The 18,899-nt window shown below is 42.9% G+C and overlaps 2 protein-coding genes across 4 annotated transcripts in view; one reads left to right on the top strand and one right to left on the bottom strand.

Annotated features, from left to right (window-relative positions):
• The window catches only part of EFNA5 (ephrin A5), a 215,280-nt gene extending 205,724 nt beyond the window's left edge, over window positions 1–9,556 (bottom strand). For both annotated transcript variants that reach the window (XM_083464639.1, XM_083464640.1), the window contains exon 1: window positions 5,991–9,556. In XM_083464639.1, the coding sequence (XP_083320765.1) occupies window positions 5,991–6,115 (125 nt within the window). In that variant the 5' untranslated portion in view covers window positions 6,116–9,556. The remainder of the gene's footprint in view (window positions 1–5,990) is intronic.
• On the top strand, window positions 6,945–17,043 carry LOC310688290 (uncharacterized protein; the record flags this gene model as incomplete). 2 transcript variants are annotated; one of them, XM_083464634.1, is made up of 2 exons in its annotated part: window positions 6,945–12,324; window positions 13,990–17,043. In XM_083464634.1, one exon carries the CDS (start codon window positions 6,945–6,947, stop codon window positions 7,872–7,874), a length of 930 nt encoding a protein of 309 aa, XP_083320760.1. In that variant the 3' UTR covers window positions 7,875–12,324; window positions 13,990–17,043. The 2 variants fall into 2 exon arrangements, with proteins under 2 accessions (XP_083320760.1, XP_083320759.1); XM_083464633.1 differs by having other exon boundaries at window positions 6,945–12,329; window positions 12,697–17,043.
• Window positions 17,044–18,899: the final 1,856 nt, after the last annotated feature.

Raw genomic sequence — 18,899 nt, 5'->3', positions numbered from 1 at the left:
GTAGAATTGTCAGCTGAATTTATCATCTTGGATAGTCATAAGTATCTCTAAGTACTGTTCCCGCCTAGTAATAAGAGAATTGCCCCACAATCTATTCTTGTATAGGTTTTATAATCAGTGGCGTAGCGTGGGTTGTCAGCACCCGGGGCAAGGCAAGTAATTTGCGCCCCTAACCCGTGGATTTGTGCACCCTAACCCTAACCCCCAGATGTTGCGCCCGGTGCGGCCGCCCCCCCTGCACCCCCCACGCTACGCCACTGTTTATAATACTAATACTAATAATAATAATAAAAGTTCCAATACTTTAGCAATGTAATGCATTTTATATTGAGTCATATTTTAACAACCAACAGTGGCCCATAGTTTCATATACATTAGACACTTACTGATGACAGCAAGATACAAAATAATGAGAGAACAGCTGTCAATTTAGGATCCCAGTCAATAAATAAAAGTCATGATGCAGCCAAGGCAAAGCACTCAAATCCTGTTGCTTACAATGGTAAATATTCAAAGACTAACTCTTCTACTGAAACAGAGCTATGAAAATCACTGGGATTTAGGCTGCAATCTTATACTCACAATGAGTAAGCTTCATTGAACTCAATGGGGTTTACTTTGGGGTAGACCAGAATGGGAATGTGATGTTCAGTATTTAACTTTTGTTGAACTGTGCCTATTCAGTTTGTAAACAAACAAAAAGCATACCTGAAATCCAAGTTAACAAATATTCCTATAAAAGGCTTGGGTCTTAAGAAACGAGAATACTTTGTCAATTTATATTAGAAGCATTATTGCTTCTTTTATTTTTTCAGTTCAGTATCTCTCTAACATTACATTTCCCCTTACAACAGTGTCCTTGTATGTAGCCATGTCTCATCTTTAAGTCATCAAAAGCAAAAAGGTCAGGATTCCTGATGGACTCACTGCATTCATTTGTTTTCTCATCCCAGCATAAGACGGAATATTGAGGAAACGGACAGTAAGGAGCATATTTGTCTGTCTGCCCCTCACAGTAGATTAGGCTGTTGTGTCCAACACAATGATGTATCACCATTAAGAATTTGCTTGCTTCCTTGCAAAAGAGTAAAATGGGAAAATAATTAGGCAGGTGATATTTTTTCATCCCTCTAGTCAGTACCATCTCCTTTAAAGAGGAAGGCACATATAGCTATGGCTCACTGGATAGGTTTCCAAGTGAGAAGCTGAATTGTATGGGAGTCCATTTTAAAATACCAAAGGCCTTTCAGGGCCACAATTTTCAGGGTAACACAGTCAAGTAAACCGCATTCAACGACCTACTGAATGCTTTTTCTTTGCACTTTTAATCAGAAGAAATTCACTGATTTTGAGATAGCAGTCCCTCCAGATTATAGCTGCCAATAAAATTAGCATTTGAAATATTAATATTCCTTATACATAAATAGACTTTCTTAAGAAACTAGCATTGCAACCCTATATATCTACTTCAAATAGAGACTGCAACCCCTACAACACTTAAGATAGTGGGACTTTAGAGAAAATATTCATAGGTTCATACTACACAAAGTTAGGTCTTCCCATTTATCCACAAAGGCATTTTTTTTTCATACAATAGTATTAATAATACACAGAGAAATGATGTAGGATTTGGAAATAAAACTACAAGCGTCAAGAATAAAACAAAGTAGAACCTCTCTGCAAACCACTGGGCTGAATATTTCTGAGAAACTCCCAAATTCAGTTAAAACTGAAAGCATTCAACGGCAATAGCATCTCTGAAAGCTAACCTACTTTAAGGCCAGAGTTACACAGTGAATGAATTAAGTGCAAGATTCAACTTAAGAATGCACTTAAGTCCATTAATTTCAGTGAGACTTGGATCAGGAAAAAACTCATATCAAATGTTTGCAAGGCCCTCTTCATTGCAACAAAACCTACAGTGTTTTGAAGATGATACATGGCACATTTTACACTTATGCAGTCTCCTTCACAACAACTCTGATAAAGCAATATTTGTGGCAACCAGTCTTAGTGTATCTGACAATTTGATTTTATAACTGTCTAACTCAGAAGTAAACCCGATTGAGTTTACAGAACTTACTTCCAAGTGTGCATGGGATTGCAGCCCAAGACTATAATCATACACACATTACGGTCTACTGAATACAGTTGGATTTACTTCTGTGTAAACATGCATAGGACTGCACTGTCCATTAGATAAGCGCCATTTGGCAAAATTTTATATTTCTCAAAATGCATACTTAAAAGTGTGATTTTTTTACTCAAGCTTGCACGTGCACCAGAGTGGAAATATAATTAGTTTTTATTTATAGGTATACAAATATTCCTAGGTTTAATGCATGTTTGACTTTAACGTAATTACTTATATAAGCAAGCAGCGTTAACTAGCTTTTGTACATTATGCAGCCTGATATAATCTAGATATTGCAAATGGGGGGACAGTTGTGCAAAACACAGCACTAGGGATCGTAGACCATCTGCAATGTCAGTCTTTGCTTGACACACTAAGTATTTGAAGGATAAAGCCCTAAAACAGAAAATGATTTCTTTATGCAATTTTTGGGAAACATAATACTCATTTGCTTCAGAAGCCTATACTTCACCTCTCAAAGCTGCCCAATCATTGTACAAGGGTTCCAAACAGCATTCAGCTGTTCTACATACAATTCTTCAATGTAGACGTTTTAGCCATAAATACAGCTATAAAGTCTGATGTCCATATATAGTCATTTATAGTCACAAAACTATGTACATCATAGTTTTTAGGACAACTTGCCAAATACTTCCTAAAGTAAAATCACCCAACCATTTTAGAAATTACTTACAATTACTGTCCTGATAAACCGCTACTATTAACTGATATTAGTTACAATTGTATGTATTCAATTAACTTACATTAGAAAGGAAAACTAGGTACAGTTATTCCAAGATCTGCTTCTCTTTCATGATGAAGAGTTTTACTAAAATACCCAAATACTACTGAAAAAATTATGTCTATCCTTCATATGTATACGCTGACCATATGAAGGTCACCAACATCTGCACCATATTGAGGCCCATATATATAGCAAAATGGCTTCTTTCTGAAAGTACTTAGTGGTAAGTCATTTATTGTTCATCGGTTTAATTTGAAGTCTTTTCTCTGATGCTATATTTGATGCTTGGATTATATAAAATCTAAATATATGAGTTTTTTGGGAATATACATTAAGCTTCAGAAATTGCGCACAAAATATTAAGTGTTCTTGTACGGAAATATTTTGCACTTGAATTACTTCTCAAAAGTTTTTGTGGTTTTCCAAATTTGAAGTACAATACATTAAAAAACAGTATTTTCTTTGTCAAGTGATAGCCATCATCTATCACTCTGCAATTTTTAAGAGTTGCCCAGTTTATTAATTTAAAAACTCATTCTTGTAACCTATGATGGCATCTTTTAAAAAATAATACCATTATGGGTGCAGTACTTCTTCACCTTAACCATGAATTATAAAAATACATGGCAAGTTCTCTTAACTTTTAATATCTTATGAAGCAAGGTTTTTCAGGTTCAGTAGAGCAAACAGCGAACATAAAGTATGCAGATATGTTAACAATTCTAGAAAAGAAAAAAAACTAATTATATTGCGTTAATTATGAGCTTATAGTGACTGTGAAAGAGCCTTATAGTTTAAAACACTTTCAATAGTACAGTGTTCTAAACCCTTAGTTTCAGGAATTTATTCCCACATCAACCTTTAAAAAGTTCCATAACTCACTACTCCTCTGCTATTTTTTTATCTCCTCTCTCTTACACACCATTTTATTGGCACAAAAGTTATCATTTAAATGGGCGTCATCCATGTTCACTGGTTTAAACGCTCTAGTTTTGACCCCAATGTTCCATGGATTATTTATAGTGAAGTATTGTACCTACATCACATCTTTAATTAATACCATAACAGGCAGAGAAGCAAACATTTAATAGGATGCTTTGATTTTCGCAAAAGAGCAACATGTGCAAGTCATTTGGTCAAATTCAAAGCAGCAAACATTTCCGTTTCACAACTACAGTAGGCGAATTTGGTTTATTATTTCACCATCTTCAACAAATACACTTCATTTTTTCACTTTTATTCTAAGATGGGACAATCACCCTTAAGAAGAGACATATTGGGAGGGAAAGCTTCCAGATCTCTGCCTGTTGTAACAGTTTACTTGTGGCTGCAGTTTTCTCTTTGATATGATGGGAGAGAGGTGGCAGGTTTTGATAACACAACTGTTAATAACTGTCACCAAGAAAATTAAGTAGCAGGAACAGTATTAATTGCCACACACACTACCGCATTAATGTTTGTTTTGCTTGAAGTACCCCACACAAAATTAACACGCCAAACTGTCTACTGAACTCAAGGTACTTAACAAGCAGTTTTTAACTTTGGCACCATATATTCTGAGGCCATTCTCACATACAGAGCAAAACAGACTTTGGCAGGCACCACAGATCTATAAAAAAACATGACCTGCGACAAAAATCAATGTGCTAATCTCAATTCAAGCAGCCAAATCAGCAGCATAGCACAAAGATAACATAAAATAAAATGACCAGAAACTCACTTGAAGTAGCAAGATAGGTTTAGAAGACCTAAGAAAAATTACTTGTCCACTTTAACAATGCAACCCCCTCTCCAACAAAAAACAACAACTCCTAAAGTACTGAGGTGCCTTATTCATACTGGGGCAGCACTGGGAAAAGATTGTAATTTCTGCTACTGAAAAGGGGGAGATGTGAGCAGCTCAGCAAAACTTCCTAATTCAAAGAAGATCCATCAATGCAATCTTGATGGGAGAGTTTAGAAACAGTAACAAAATAGGTTTTATTTGCACTTACTATATTTATCGAAATGCAAATAGAACAAAGGAACACAGTGAAAGTTTGTTTTTACACAATCTTAACTGGATACTTTGTCCTACATTAGTTTTATTATTAAACATGTCTCCCATAAGAGAACATCCTCTCTCAAGCTCTCAGTATCATCTCCTGATGATGCTAACTCTCTGCATAAAGGAGTCTAGATTCACAGCAGATTTCCTCTGCATTGTGAGAGTATCACCAACCATTGGACTTGAATTTGCTCTGACAGCTTGAGACGCCCTTTTCCATGAGAAACCTGCAAGTCTAGGGATCATCTGGCTGCACTGAAACATTTCAAACTTGGGGGATAGCATTACTCAATTAACCCAAGTCAGCTTACGAGTAAGATTCATATACTCTTACCCCAGGCAAAGAGATGGAAAGAAGAGTAGCTGGAAAGCAAGGGAAGTACTTCTCCTTTACTGACTCTAACCCTGACACAGAACAGGTGCCACATGTGGCTACAGGCAACCACAATCCACAAAAACTAAGTCTAACGAAAACAGAACCACTCTGGCAAAAGTCGTAAGACACTGAACAAGTTTGATGTTCTCCCTGTAGACACTTGCAAAAAAAAAAAGTTCGCTAGAGTAAAAGGATTAGAATTTCTCTGTTCTGTTAAAAAAAGATCTACCAAAAAAAACCAACCCCTGGTAGCAAGGTACTAAGGGAAACACACACATATATATCACAGGCACACGCTTCCTGGGTGTATGAGTTTACCTATTTGCTCTCAGGAGTGATTCACTACAAGTTAAGAGATGCGTGCCTAAGATAAGAGGTGCATTCCTTAGGAACGATCAACAGCCAAGGATTGGAAATCAGCTGCGCTGATGCAACCCAGAAATAACAAGGCGCAGGGCGATGCCTCCGAAACTACAGAGCAGGGAGGAAAAGTTTGTTCCCTTCTTCCAAGCAAGGGTTTCCCCCGCTGGAGGATGCCCATCGGCTGGTGCTTCCAAGGGAGAAGGCAGCCCATCATCTCCTTCCCTTCCTACATCCGATCCTCGAGCGGCCGCTGCCCCGGGTAGCCTGGCATCCCTGAGAAGCATCGGCGGGGGCTCGGCCTGAGAGCCGCCTTCGCCCTCCTTACCTGGGGTTGGTGCTGTTCCAGTAGACGGCGTAGCGGTCGGCCACCGTCTTGGAGCTGGGATCCTGGCAGAAGACGCACATCCAGAGCACCAGAAAGAGCAGCGTCAACATCTCCACGTGCAACATCACTCCCGGCCAACGAGACACACACAGACACGGCGGCAGCAGCACAAGGGGGGGATCGGGGGGTGGGGAGAAAGAGAGAGGGGCGAAGGAGGCAGACAAGGCGCTCCTTTCTCAAAAGACAGACGGCGACAAGGAGGAGAGAACGAGGGAGGAAGGAGACAAAGCCACACCGGAGTCACAAGACACCAAAAAACACACACAAAGAGAAGGGCGAGGGGCCGCCAGGAGATTCCCCCGCGGGGGGAAAAGCCTGCGCCGCGGAAGGATCCTCAGGGAGTCTGCGCGCCCCGGCCGGGGGAACTGGGCAGCAGCAGCAGCAGACGGAGGCTGAGGCGGCGGCAGGAGCTCCTTCAAGGCGGCGAGTCCTGTGGCGAGCCCAGGGCGAGACATGCACCGGCCCGGCCCCCGTCCAGCGCCCACGATGGGCGGCCCCGCGGGCCAAGCCTCCTTTGGCCGGAGGGGTTTCCTTTCGCCCGCCCTCGCGCTTCTTTCCCTCTCTCCTCGCTCTCTGAGGCGCCTTTCTTCTCCTCCTCCTCCTTCTTCCCGCCTTTTGGCGCGAGGGGCTCTGAAGGGATCGTTCCGAGGCCGGCTGAGGAGAAGCGGGCAGGAAATCCTCGGAGGAAACGGGGCGGTGGGGGGGGGGGAGAGAGAGAGAATGAAGAGGCGTGAGGAGAAGTCCACTTCTGAGGCGCCTCTCGCTCGCTGGAGTTGGGGAGTTGAGGCGCCTCGCTCGCCTTCCCGTCTCTTTTCCCCCCCTCTTCCTGGGTGACGGACGACCAACAAGCGAGAGGAATCCACAAGACCCAGACCGGACTGGGGGGGGGGCGGAATGCCGCGCAGGAGTTGGCTAATCCTCAGGATAGGTCAGCGCCGAATCGCCTCAGGAGCGGCTTCCCTCGCTGGGTTGGAGGGGGCGGCTGAGGGAGAAGGGAAGGGAGCGCGCGCGCCCCTCGCCAACTCCGCCGCTGTTGCTTCGCGGTGCCGGCGCCTCGTCTGTCGGAAGGCAGGAGTTGCTGCTGCTGCCCGAGCCCTCTCCCCAGCCCTCCAGGCGAGGCGAGGCGGCGGCGGTCTCGCTTCCTTTCAGCTTCGCCAAGTGTCTCGGGGAGCCGGGCAAGGTCCAAGTCGCCCCTCGAACGTCAACTTTGCAAAAGAGAAGAGGAGGCGGGAAGAGAAGGAAGAAGCCTCCCTCGCCGACGACTACATTCGGGCGGGAGGCACCTTCGGGGTCTGGCCCGGCAGCAGGCAGCTGCTCTCAACCGTCTGCAGCAGCAGCAGCAGCAGCGCCGAGAGAAGCGGGCAAATGTCTCTCTCGCGACTCCGGCGAACGAAGGAAGCAGAACTCGAACGCAGAAGCAGCTGGGATCGGAAAACGCAACGAGGAATGGAGAAGCAGAAGTCAACAGACTGCCAGAGAGGAGGAGGGGGGGGGAGAGAGAGAGAATTTACGAGGGGGGAAACATATTTAAATAGTCACGCCCCCTTTCTTTTTTTTGCAACGACCGGCTTCTTCCTCGCGTGTAAATCCGGCGGCGGCGGCAGCCTAGGCAAAGCGAGGCGGCCGGCGGGGTTGGCGGTGCCTGCGCGCAACAGACAGCTGCATCGATGCCTACACGGGATGTGTCCGGAGAGAGATATATATACACATCCACATGCGTCTGGGTGTCAGGAGACGAATCTGGAGAGAGAGAGAGAGAGCCTCCGTTGGTGGAGGTGCGGGGGTGCGCGCCCGCGCGCGCACGGAAGAGGCGCAGTCGGCTAGCTGGGAGCAAAGGCGCTGCTGCTGCTCGATCATGTGGGATTTTTTTTGCATGCAGTTTACTTGCGAGGTTGGCGGGGGGGGGGAGTGAGCCGGAGCAGCCAGTCACGGCCCGGGCTGCTGTTTGCTTACAGATGCCTTCTTCCCCGGCGTTCTCTCCAATGCGATTGGGTTCTGTGCCTCGGAAAGGGGCGTGGCCTCTCCCCGGCGCCCCGCCCCCGCGTTCCAAAGAGACGACACCCCGCGCAAGCCCCGCCTTCTGCAAAACCTGACTAATTGAATTACAAGGAGTGGTTCCCTCGGTGCCGCAGGTAACCGTTTCCGCGCGGGAGACGGCGCAGGATCGTGCTGGGGGAGAGCGATCTTTCCTTGCCTGCGAGATCGGGGGAGCGAATGGTTACGAAAGCCGCCTCCCCAGTTCCAGTGGACGGGGTTGCGGCATCAGTTGCTGGAGGGAGGGTGGATGTTTGCGAGATCAGGGGGGATCTGCAAGTCTAATCTCGCACACGGTGCATAATCAACATTTTGAAAGTTTAGCAGTCTGGAAAACAGACTTCTGAGCTGCTTTGTTCCGCTTTTAATCCTCTCTTTTTCCCCCCACCAATGCTTTTCTGAATGACGGGTCGGCGGTGCGGCTTTAAATTAGTTTATTTAAGGGGTTTATAAGCGAAAGATGGGGTTGCCCTGCTTGGGTAGCGCAGTTGAAAGCAAGATCCACGCAGCCGGAGAGACCTCTCTGCTAAGTATTTAGCGGAATGCGGCAAAGGGATTCACCTGAAAACCTCTTTTCCCCCTCTCACATTTATTTGCATCGAGAGAAGTAGAAGCCAGGGGTCCTTCTGGAGCTATTTTTCATTCTTAAAAGGGCATTCGCCTCGCCCTCCGCCAGCAGCTGCCCTGCTTACGCTGCGCTACCGGGAAACTAGCCCAGGTGACCTTCCTCCAGAAGGCAAACGAGAGGGCTGTTTACACACGAATCAGCCTTCGCATCAAACCACACCCTGTTAATGTCCATTTGAGGGGTGATCGCCAGTGGCGATCTGCAACAATCCATGAACAGGTAGTTCCGAGGAAGGCGCTCCCCTGAGCCCCCTTTGAGTTAACCTTTCATCCTCCTAAAACTGAAAAAGTGGGGAGGAGGGAAGAGAAAATAGGGGGGGAACTTTGGAAGAGAGACGCACATTCTGGTGTCCGGAATCTTTTGAGGTTTGAGGTTGCCTTCCTTCCTTTGAAACGGCTGGCTTTTAATTTGAGGCGAAATGTTTTCCAAGCATGATGTGGCTGTATCTGCTGTGGTTTCTTCAGCAGATGAACAAAAAAGAAAAAAAAAACCCACCCAAGCATCATCATACTCTCTCGTCTTTCATCCGCTTGGCTCCCTACTCTGCTTTCTCTAGGCTTTTCAGTCGTTTGAAAGTGCCCAGACTCCCTCTAGTGGCAGATTTTAAGGCCGCACATTTATTTGCTGGGCATTTCTTAATTCAAACCTACAGGAATTTTCGCGACGCTCACAAAAATCACTTCCGTTTAAATCTGTCTGAAGGCTCGGGCTGGGAATCCAAAAAGTTCTTCTCATTCCTGCTTCACCCACTCACCCTCAAACGGTGCAAACAAAAAATTATCCCAGGACCAAAATGTCCATGCATTTTGTCTTTGCCCTTAATTGCTCCTGGAAAAAATAAAGAAGAAATTTATGTTTCCCTATCATTAAGAAAACTTTTTTGAATTAGGTACTGTATAAGCACTACATAGATGTCTGTCTGTGGAAGCATCTTCGTTGCTATCACAATAGTTGCATGCTGTAGTGCCAGCAGTTAGGAGGGAGATGGGAGCTAAGTATCAAAATAGGTTGCATTATTACTTCCAAAATATTACTGGCACTGATAATTCCCCTTTTAGGAGTACCTCCTAAAACGTAGCCACAATAATGTCCTGTGCCCACTGTGCCTTATCTCATAAGAACACAACAGTTAACCTTCACAGTTGCACCACAACAGCCACTTTCAACATTATATAACAGGCACTGCCTGTTTTAAACAGATTGAAGGCAGTCCAAGGCCAAACTGTAGATCCAAACACTACAACAGAACTTAGCTACAAAGACAATAGTTGATAGTGCACAAGAGCATTTGGTTTCTTATTAAGAAGTGTTTTCCTTTTTTTCATCAATGGGACTGAATCCAAGTTTTGAATGCATGTGCCATGGGGCAAAAATACTGTTAACAGTATTTCAGGGAGAGGGCTCAAAATTCTTGTAAACATTCTGGATTTAAAGCAGGGGGAGTGTGACTCTGGTGTAATATTCTGTTATTGTTGCTTGTTCTTGCTGTTCTTTCATTACATACAACAAACACATGCCCTGCATATATAAAAGGATCAAATAAATAATAATGTTTCAGTTTTCACTAACAGGTGTTAAAGTGAGGAAACAGACTGCAAGAAAAGTGTCCCAGGTCTATTTTGCACTTGTCACTGAATAATGTACAGGTACAGTACAGACAGAATAACTATGGATCAGGTAAGCTTGACTTCTTTCATTTTTTAAAGAAAAAGTCAATAGTTATTAACGGGACTATTGGATTAGCAAATGTCATAACAAAAGCAATTCTTGTGGGTGTATTGACTAAAACATCCAATCCAATGTCAGCTCATCTGATCATAGAATTGTAGAGTTAGGTGTCCCCTCCCTTGGTGACATTAATCAATTATTGATGTCAAAGTTATAGACTATTTGTGCATGCCAATAAACACCTCTGACCTTGGTCTGTAATTAATGGAATCAAAAGATCCATGAAGAAGTGGGTTGTTTTTTTTAATTTCCAGGATTCACATCCGTTATGCAATTTGAACTATGCAAACAAATATAACATAATTTGAACTATGCAAACAAATATAACCCAATAGTCGTGTCTTTCCCCAAAATGCTTATTATCATCATCATCATCAGGGAATGTTAACAAATGTTCTGATTCTGTATAAAGCATTAAAAAGAAGAAGAAGCTTGAGACTGGTTATTGCCAGGGAATTTCAGGAATGACACTGAGAATACCTTTAAGTCTGGAATGCATCGCCTTTGGCTTGTTAATGGATAACATAATGCATGTTACATATAGCCAATATAAATTCTGAATAATAAATACAAGTGATACCTTATAGTGAGCCAGACCACGGGTTCATTTAGCCCCCATAATCTACACCGACTGGCAAAGGTTTTTGCAGGATCTCAGGCATGGGATGTTTTCAGTCCTGTTAATTGAGTTCCTTTTTACTAGAAATGCCAGAGATCGAACTTTTGCTGTGTGCCTCACAGGGATGCGTAGTTTGTGTTTTACCATGAGTTATTGGTCTTTACCAAACAAAAGTAAGCAAAACTACATGACCTAAGCCACTGAGCCAGCTTCCAAAAGGCCAGTTTTAAGGACTATTTCAATTAACAAATCTCAGGATGCGAATTGATTCATAGATCTTTTTTTATGTAGCAGTCACTGCAAATTGACATTTAGAGAGAATTCCACATGTGTCCTGTGATTGTCCTGACATGTTTTGAGACAAAAGATTACTATTACCCAGAAATTCACTGAGCCAGAAGCTGGAAAGTTCCTGTTTTGTGTTAGTGCATACCCCAGACTTGCCATGTACCAACATGTTCTAAAAAAGTAAACGTAGAATTGATTTCAACTCTTAAAGAACTGTGAAGTGCATCTCTCTTGATGGAGACTTCCAAAAACAGACATACACAGACTTTAAGAATGGGTGGGGGGTGGGGGGGAATATTCTCTTCCCAAAATCAGTTTGATCATTTTTTGTGCACTGACTGGGCCATTAGTCATTCCTATTATTATTATTATTATTATTATCATTTTCAAAAACAGGAACATATTTAACCCCCCTCCCCTCCCCCTGTCCCACTTACAACTTCGTACCAAATACAGCATGTACAGTGGTACCTCGGGTTAAGTACTTAATTCGTTCCGGAGGTCCGTACTTAACCTGAAACTGTTCTTAACCTGAAGCACCACATTAGCTAATGGGGCCTCCTGCTGCTTCTGCGCCACTGGAGCACAATTTCTGTTCTCATCCTGAAGCAAAGTTCTTAACCTGAAGCACTATTTCTGGGTTAGAGGAGTCTGTAACCTGAAGTGTATGTAACCTGAAGCGTATGTAACCCAAGGTACCACTGTATACATACACCATATGACTTCCCTTCCACACTGTTCCTAGTTCCTTTGCTTTTCTACTACTCTGTGTAATCCACATTTTAAAAAGATGTGGTTTATCCATTCTTTCCACTCCAAGAAGCTGAATATTGCGACAAAGTTTTCTAACCTCTTTTTGCTACATAATATGGCAACACTCGGGCGAGAGAGAGGTGCTCTTTCTGGGGGTTTTTCACCAAGGACCTTAGAGGACCATGTGACTTTTATCCTTTGGTTTGACTTCAACCTACTTAAAAGTACCGTATTTTTTGCACCATAACACTCACTTTTTTCCTCCTAGAAAGTAAGGGGAAATGTCTGTGCGTGTTATGGAGGGAATGCCTGCAGGTGGCGGGGGGGATCTGCTGCAGTCGTGAGCAGAGGATCCATGGTTCCCCTTCCTTCCCTCCTCCGTGGTTACAAAGCATGGATCCACATGGATCCTCAGGATTTTTGCATTGGGCTACTCCAAACTCACTGTCAGATCACATGTCTGTGGCCACAGCATGAACCACAAAAATCATATATCCACTATTTCGTTTAGAATATTTTTTTCTTGTTTTCCTCCTCTAAAAAACTACGTGCGTGTTATGGTCTGGTGCGTGTTATAGAGTGAAAAATACGGTAAGTACCACTGCCATTAAGTCATATTACTTGGAGGCAAACCCAGACTTTTAGCTATACTTAGTAAGAACCAATACAGAAAGTCTAACAATTATTCCTTTGAGATTGTGGGTATTTACATTCTTTCGAGCTGTTGTAAATGCTTTAGCAGTATATAATTTTTTTTATATAAACAAAATGAATAAACTGTTAATGGAATATTTTAAACCACAATAAAATATAGGTGTAGTTTCATGAAGGGCCAGTGCATATTTTTAATGCTTACAAGCCTACAAAAGTCTGCGAGTTTTTATATATTGATCAATTTTTTTTATCTCAGTCCATAATATTTTTTTGACGGTGGTTGTGTATGTTAGATGCATCATACCCATCATCTTAACATTTTATATTTAATGCTACTATTCATTTTAAAATATAGTTTCAGAAGCTTAGTTTTTTTTACTTTTCAGATTTTAAAGGATAATTTGGTTCAAAATAAATGTTTTAAAGCTTTGTTGAAAAACTTTAATGAAGGTTTCTTTTAAACAGCTGTTTATGATTATTGATTTTGATAGCTCTATATACATTTGAAATGGCTGTTTTTATGGCCTTAAAGATATGGGGACATTCAGTGTCTGAAAACCTGTTTTGAGTCCCTAAAGCTGTTTCTAAAGAAGGCGTTTAGAAAACAGCTTGAGAGCCAAGGTTTGAAAACTAATTGTTACATGGCATGGTTAATAGTTATAAATCCTCCCTCCTTTTATTTTTAATACATTGTACTTATAGCTTGTAATTAAAGAACAAAACATGTTTAAAAGTATTTAGGAAAAATGCTTTAGGCTAAACATTACAAGAGCTTTCTTTGTAGCGTGCTCGTGGGCGGATTGCAGACTGCAAATATTAGTGAGTCAAAAGTTTTTATTTCATTAATTACCTTTTTTGCGCAATGTAGTCCTATACTGAAATGAAAGGCTGGAGGAGATTGGCTTCTGAAGATCTTGTGTCCCTGGAATTCAGTCTGAGTCAATTTGAACTTCAGGAGGAGGAATTAAGGACAGGGACAAGAGAACAGAGTCTGCCTGTAGCTCCTTGGTGTGTACCTGGGAGGAAAAGCATGGTAATTGGACACTAAGGTCCAAGGATCACACAACTGGTCATCTGAACAACTATGATGTGCAGCAAAATGACTTCAGCATTGCTCTTAACCAAGCTATCTTGTGAACCAGTATGTGACTGAAGCTGCGTGATACCTCCTTGCCTCTAGCTATTGCCTCTTAATAAAGTTATATCTTTTTCTTCTTGACATGCAACAACGGCAGTCTGCCACCGCTACTACAGCTGAGACATGTGTAATATATAAATCATAAATCCATTTCCAAGGGAACCTCCAGAAGGCATCGTTTGGTACAGCTGCTATCTTCTAGTGTTTCCTGGTCTCCTAGCATCTTTAAAAATTCTGGTCAATGGAAGAACCACTTGGCCTGGTCAGAGGGCCAAGTCCCCTGGATGTTGACAACATATGTGTGCATTGTTAGCTGACACTTATAAATAAGCTTCAAGATTAGCTCTTTGTTGGACACAGGACATGAGCCCAGTTTCAAGCCATGCATGCATGTTGCCAAGCCTAGAAGGCTTGCCACCTCATCACATTTACTTGGCAGACTATTGTGATTTTTAGTGGGGGGCTAGAGGTTCCCAGAGGTACTGTTGTTGTTGTTTAGTTGTTTAGTCATGTCCGACTCTTCATGACCTCATGGACCAGAGCACGCCAGGCACTCCTGTCTTCCACTGCCTCCCGCAGTTTGGTCAAACTCATGCTGGTAGCTTCAAGAACACTATCCAACCATCTCGTCCTCTATCGTCCCCTTCTCCTTGTGCCCTCCATCTTTCCCAACATCAGGGTCTTTTCCAGGGAGTCTTCTCTTCTCATGAGGTGGCCAAAGTATTGGAGCCTCAGCTTCAGGATCTGTCCTTCCAGTGAGCACTCAGGACTGATTTCCTTCAGAATGGAGAGGTTTGATCTTCTTGCAGTCCATGGGACTCTCAAGAATCTCCTCCAGCACCAGAATTCAAAAGCATCAATTCTTCGGCCATCAGCCTTCTTTATGGTCCAGCTCTCACTTCCATACATCACTAATGGGAAAACCATAGCTTTAACTATATGGACCTTTGTCGGCAAGGTGAGGTCTTTGCTTTTTAAGATGCTGTCTAGGTTTGTCATTGCTTTTCTCCCAAGAAGCAGGCGTCTTTTAATTTCATGGCTGCTGTCACCATCTGCAGTGATCATGGAGCCCAAGAAAGTAAAATCTCTCACTGCCTCCATTTCTTCCCCTCCATTTCTTCCCCACAGGTACTAGTATATATCAATAACACATCCATATGGCGATAAAGCTTAATATACACCAATAACACATTTCCTACCCACACCTCTGCAGTTCACCAAACCTCGGTTTACTATATTGTCCCAATTCATGTTCAGCATCTCTAACTCAGAGATGTAGGACTTGTAGTCCTCCAGATGTTAGGGGCTAGAGCTCTCATTATCCCTACATAGGTTGGAGCCAGTGGTAGGTGAAGTCCAACAACATCTGAAGAGCAGCAGGTGCCCAATTCTTAGTCTAACTATATATAGGCCTCAATTTTGCCAGACACTGCATTGCCACTGAAACTCAAGAAAGCAGTCAGAGGAAGAAGGAGAGCTGGTTGTGCCACCATGCCAAAAGTTATTTTTCAATGAAGGCAGAATATCTGCAGATTTGAAGTTCTCTCCGTGAGTTTCATTGGTGGTGGAGCAACATAATTGGTTTATCCAGTCTGTTTGGAAGCATGTAGGGACACCCAAGCAGAAGCAAATATCCCTTTCTATCTTCTTCATTTGAATTTTGAAAGAGGCGCTTTAGTAGATGTTCACACATCATTTCAAAGTGAAACAGTCATCAGAGCTTGTAGAACGAAAGTGCTGAATCAGAAAGAGTAATTGTGAGGTGCATGAACATTGTGAGGCTTCTCGGAACAGTAGAGCACAACAGTCAAAAGCTGCATAATGACTGACAAATTAAAACAGGAGGCTAATTAAATCACAAGGCAGTCATCTTAAGGAGTAAAAGCAGTAACTTTTACAAAGTTGAGTGTTTTTCTTTACAAGTACATATTATTTTTAGCTTTACCTTTGCAAAATCCATCATCAGAATGAGATCTGGATGAAGCAGTCAGTAGCAAATAACCACACAGTACAGGACATTCCCTAAGCTTCCAGCTCCTATTGCAGTATAAAGGCTTTTGTTTTAAGAAACAACTGGTGTTATCTACTGTGCAAATATTAGCACTTTTTCTGATAAAAGGAAAGGAGAGCAATCCTTTCCACAATATTGTTTGCCTCCATTTTTTAAGAACAAGAACTAGAGCAGTGGGATAAAAATAATTGCATTAACACTTTCTATGTATACATTGAACATTACAATTTTTATCTGCTGCATATTAAGCTACAGTTCATAGTTACAATTTTACCAATAGACATTTATCTGATACATTTATCTGTTTCCCTTTGCCATTCGTAACATTGTTTTGCCTTATATGCGTAGCATAAATCTGGTCCTTCCCACCCCCCACCCCCTTCCCTGGGCTTGGCTGTTGTACGTTTACCAACAGAAACAATCTTCTTGTGCCTCAAATAATAAATGTTCCATTGACTTTAGGAGAGTATTCCACAGTATTACATACCAAATATTGAGGTGTGTGTGTGTGTGTGTGTGTGTGTGAGAGAGAGAGAGAGAGAGAGAGAGAGAGAGAGAGAGAGGGAGACTACATGTTAATTTGTGTGTTTTGGGTTTTTTTTTTTTACTTTTTCTTATTGCATTTCATTCTTTGTCTCAATGCTAAAAGCAATTCATCTTCATCCATGGTGTTTAAATATTGTATTTAATTTTATTCAGAGATACTCTCCGAAACCAAAGTGCTCAAATGTGGTTTTGTCTCTTATCTCATAAGGCTCTATTGATGTGACCTAGCCCTTGGTGATTATGTAGTTAGCCTACAGGGGGATAGAAACAATTATATTAAGCTCTATGCACTTCAGCTAATGCACCGGTGAGGTCATCAACAAGGAAATAGTATTAAGTGCATTTCTCATATACACCACAGTGAGGAAACAAGAAAAGTTTTTTTTTAAAATAAAAAAATAAAAAATTATTGAGTACGCACATTCAGCCTAATTATTCTGCCTCGACTATGATTTTCTGAAAAACTGAGGTCAGACATCTCTTGTAGCCACAACGCCTCCTGCTTGGAAAATTCATGTAAATTTATACACAATGACAACAATATTGTTTTCTGAGCATTCAAAGCATTTCACATAATCTGTAAAACCCTTTGAATATTTGTTTGGTTTTTTGTTTGTTTGTAAATTAAGCCAGGATAATTATTCTCCTATTGCAGAGCATAATGGTGAGACCCACCTCTTTTGCTCAATTTATATTGTTCTATTTCATTTCAAATGCTGCCAAGTGTTTTATAATTGTAATGCTTTTGTTTGTTTTTATCGTGGTATGTTTTATTGTTGTGTCCTGCCCAGGAATCTTACGGTAAAGGGCAGGTAAGAAATCCTATAAGGATGAAAGAATACATTATGCAAGACCACTGACAAAAGCAAAACAAACCCCATGCCATTTCAATCTAACATTTAGCGAGGCAAAATGTGTGACATGATATCCTTCTGTTTTGAGAGTTTCCCTGACCCTATTCCGTTTCATGGGCTGATTCTGGAGATATGGGTAGGGATAGCTCTGCCACAGTGACCCAGGCAGTGGTCACTTCAGGAATCAATTGCTGCAATGTGTCTTGAATGCTGCAAGAGGTTCAAAATCCTACAGCTAGGTTACTGAATGGAACTCCTGACTATTGGACAAACGTATAACACCACAGCATGAGCTGCCAATTTTCTACTGGGCCACGTTTAAGGCATTAGCCCTAAACAACCTGGGACCAAACTATCTGAGAGAATGCCAGATCTACCCAGTCACTAAGGCATGGGTAGGCAAATTAAGGCCTGGGGGCCGGATCCGGCCCAATCACCTTCTAAATCCGGCCTGTGGACGGTCCAGAAATCAGCGTGTTTTTACATGAGTAGAATGTGTCCTTTTATTTAAAATGCATCTCTGGGTTATTTGTGGGTCCAGCCTGGTGCTTTTACATGAGTAGAATGTGTGCTTTTATTTAAAATGCATCTGTCGGGGAACTGCCATCAGCTCAGAGGCGAGGGCAGCTGGATTACAGGGAGCCTCCAAAGATTGTGGGAAGCAGCACTTCCTCAGCGGAGGAGGGAAGCCCCGCCTCTAGTGGAGAAGAGATGCAGGGCTCGGAGGATGCAAGGCAGTGCCAGGACACCTTGCCTGAGCAAAGTGGGGGGAGGGAGGTCCCCCTTTACCGAAGACGTCCTTGCGCAGTAGGTTTACGCGCAGAGAGGGGAGGCATCAGATGGGGGTCAAGAGACTGCTGGGGAAAGTTTAAGGACTGCCCACTCTCAGATTCTGCTAGTGACTGAGCAAGACATGGAATTGAGGCGTTCTGCACTGTAAATGTTTTTGCACCAATAATAAAGCCTTTGAAAAGACCAGTGGGGAAACTGCCTGTTCGCTCTTGAGCAACCACGCCGGTAGGCATAACAGCATCTCTGGGTTATTTGTGGGGCATAGGGATTCGTTCATTTCCCCACCCCACCCCAATATAGTCTGGCCCCCCACAAGGTCTGAGGGACAGTGGACCAGCCCCATGCTGAAAAAGTTTGCTGACCCCTGCACTAAGGTCTACGGAGGCCATCCTGTTTGTGCTGCAGTCCTCTACAGCTCAGCTCTTGAAAACAATTCTGTTGTGGTGTCCAGTAGTGGTCAGCGAGCATAGCAATGCAGGTGGGTCAGTATTGCTTACCTGCCTTCCCAACTCCCCAGTGGGGAACACAGTGCGGTCCATGTGCAGCGGCAGAGCCAAACCTGCACTGAGTTCCTTGTGCCTAGGCCCTCTCCCTTTCAGAAACCAGAAGCAATGGGAAAGGAGATGAGCAATGCTGCCCTGCCCGTGCCCCCCTGCCTACCACAATTGGTGGTGTGCACTCTTTAAAGTACCCCTTCCCCCAAAAAAGGAAAGAAGCCGTGTGCGAATGGTGATGCAGTTTTGAACTGACGGTTAATGCTGCTCAGTTTATTTTTTCCACTCCAATTGTATTTTATTGTGAAGC

The sequence above is a fragment of the Podarcis liolepis genome (assembly GCF_965112155.1).
Source record: "Podarcis liolepis genome assembly, chromosome: 11".
Lineage (NCBI taxonomy): Eukaryota > Metazoa > Chordata > Lepidosauria > Squamata > Lacertidae > Podarcis > Podarcis liolepis.
This window is presented reverse-complemented; position numbering and strand designations above follow the sequence as displayed.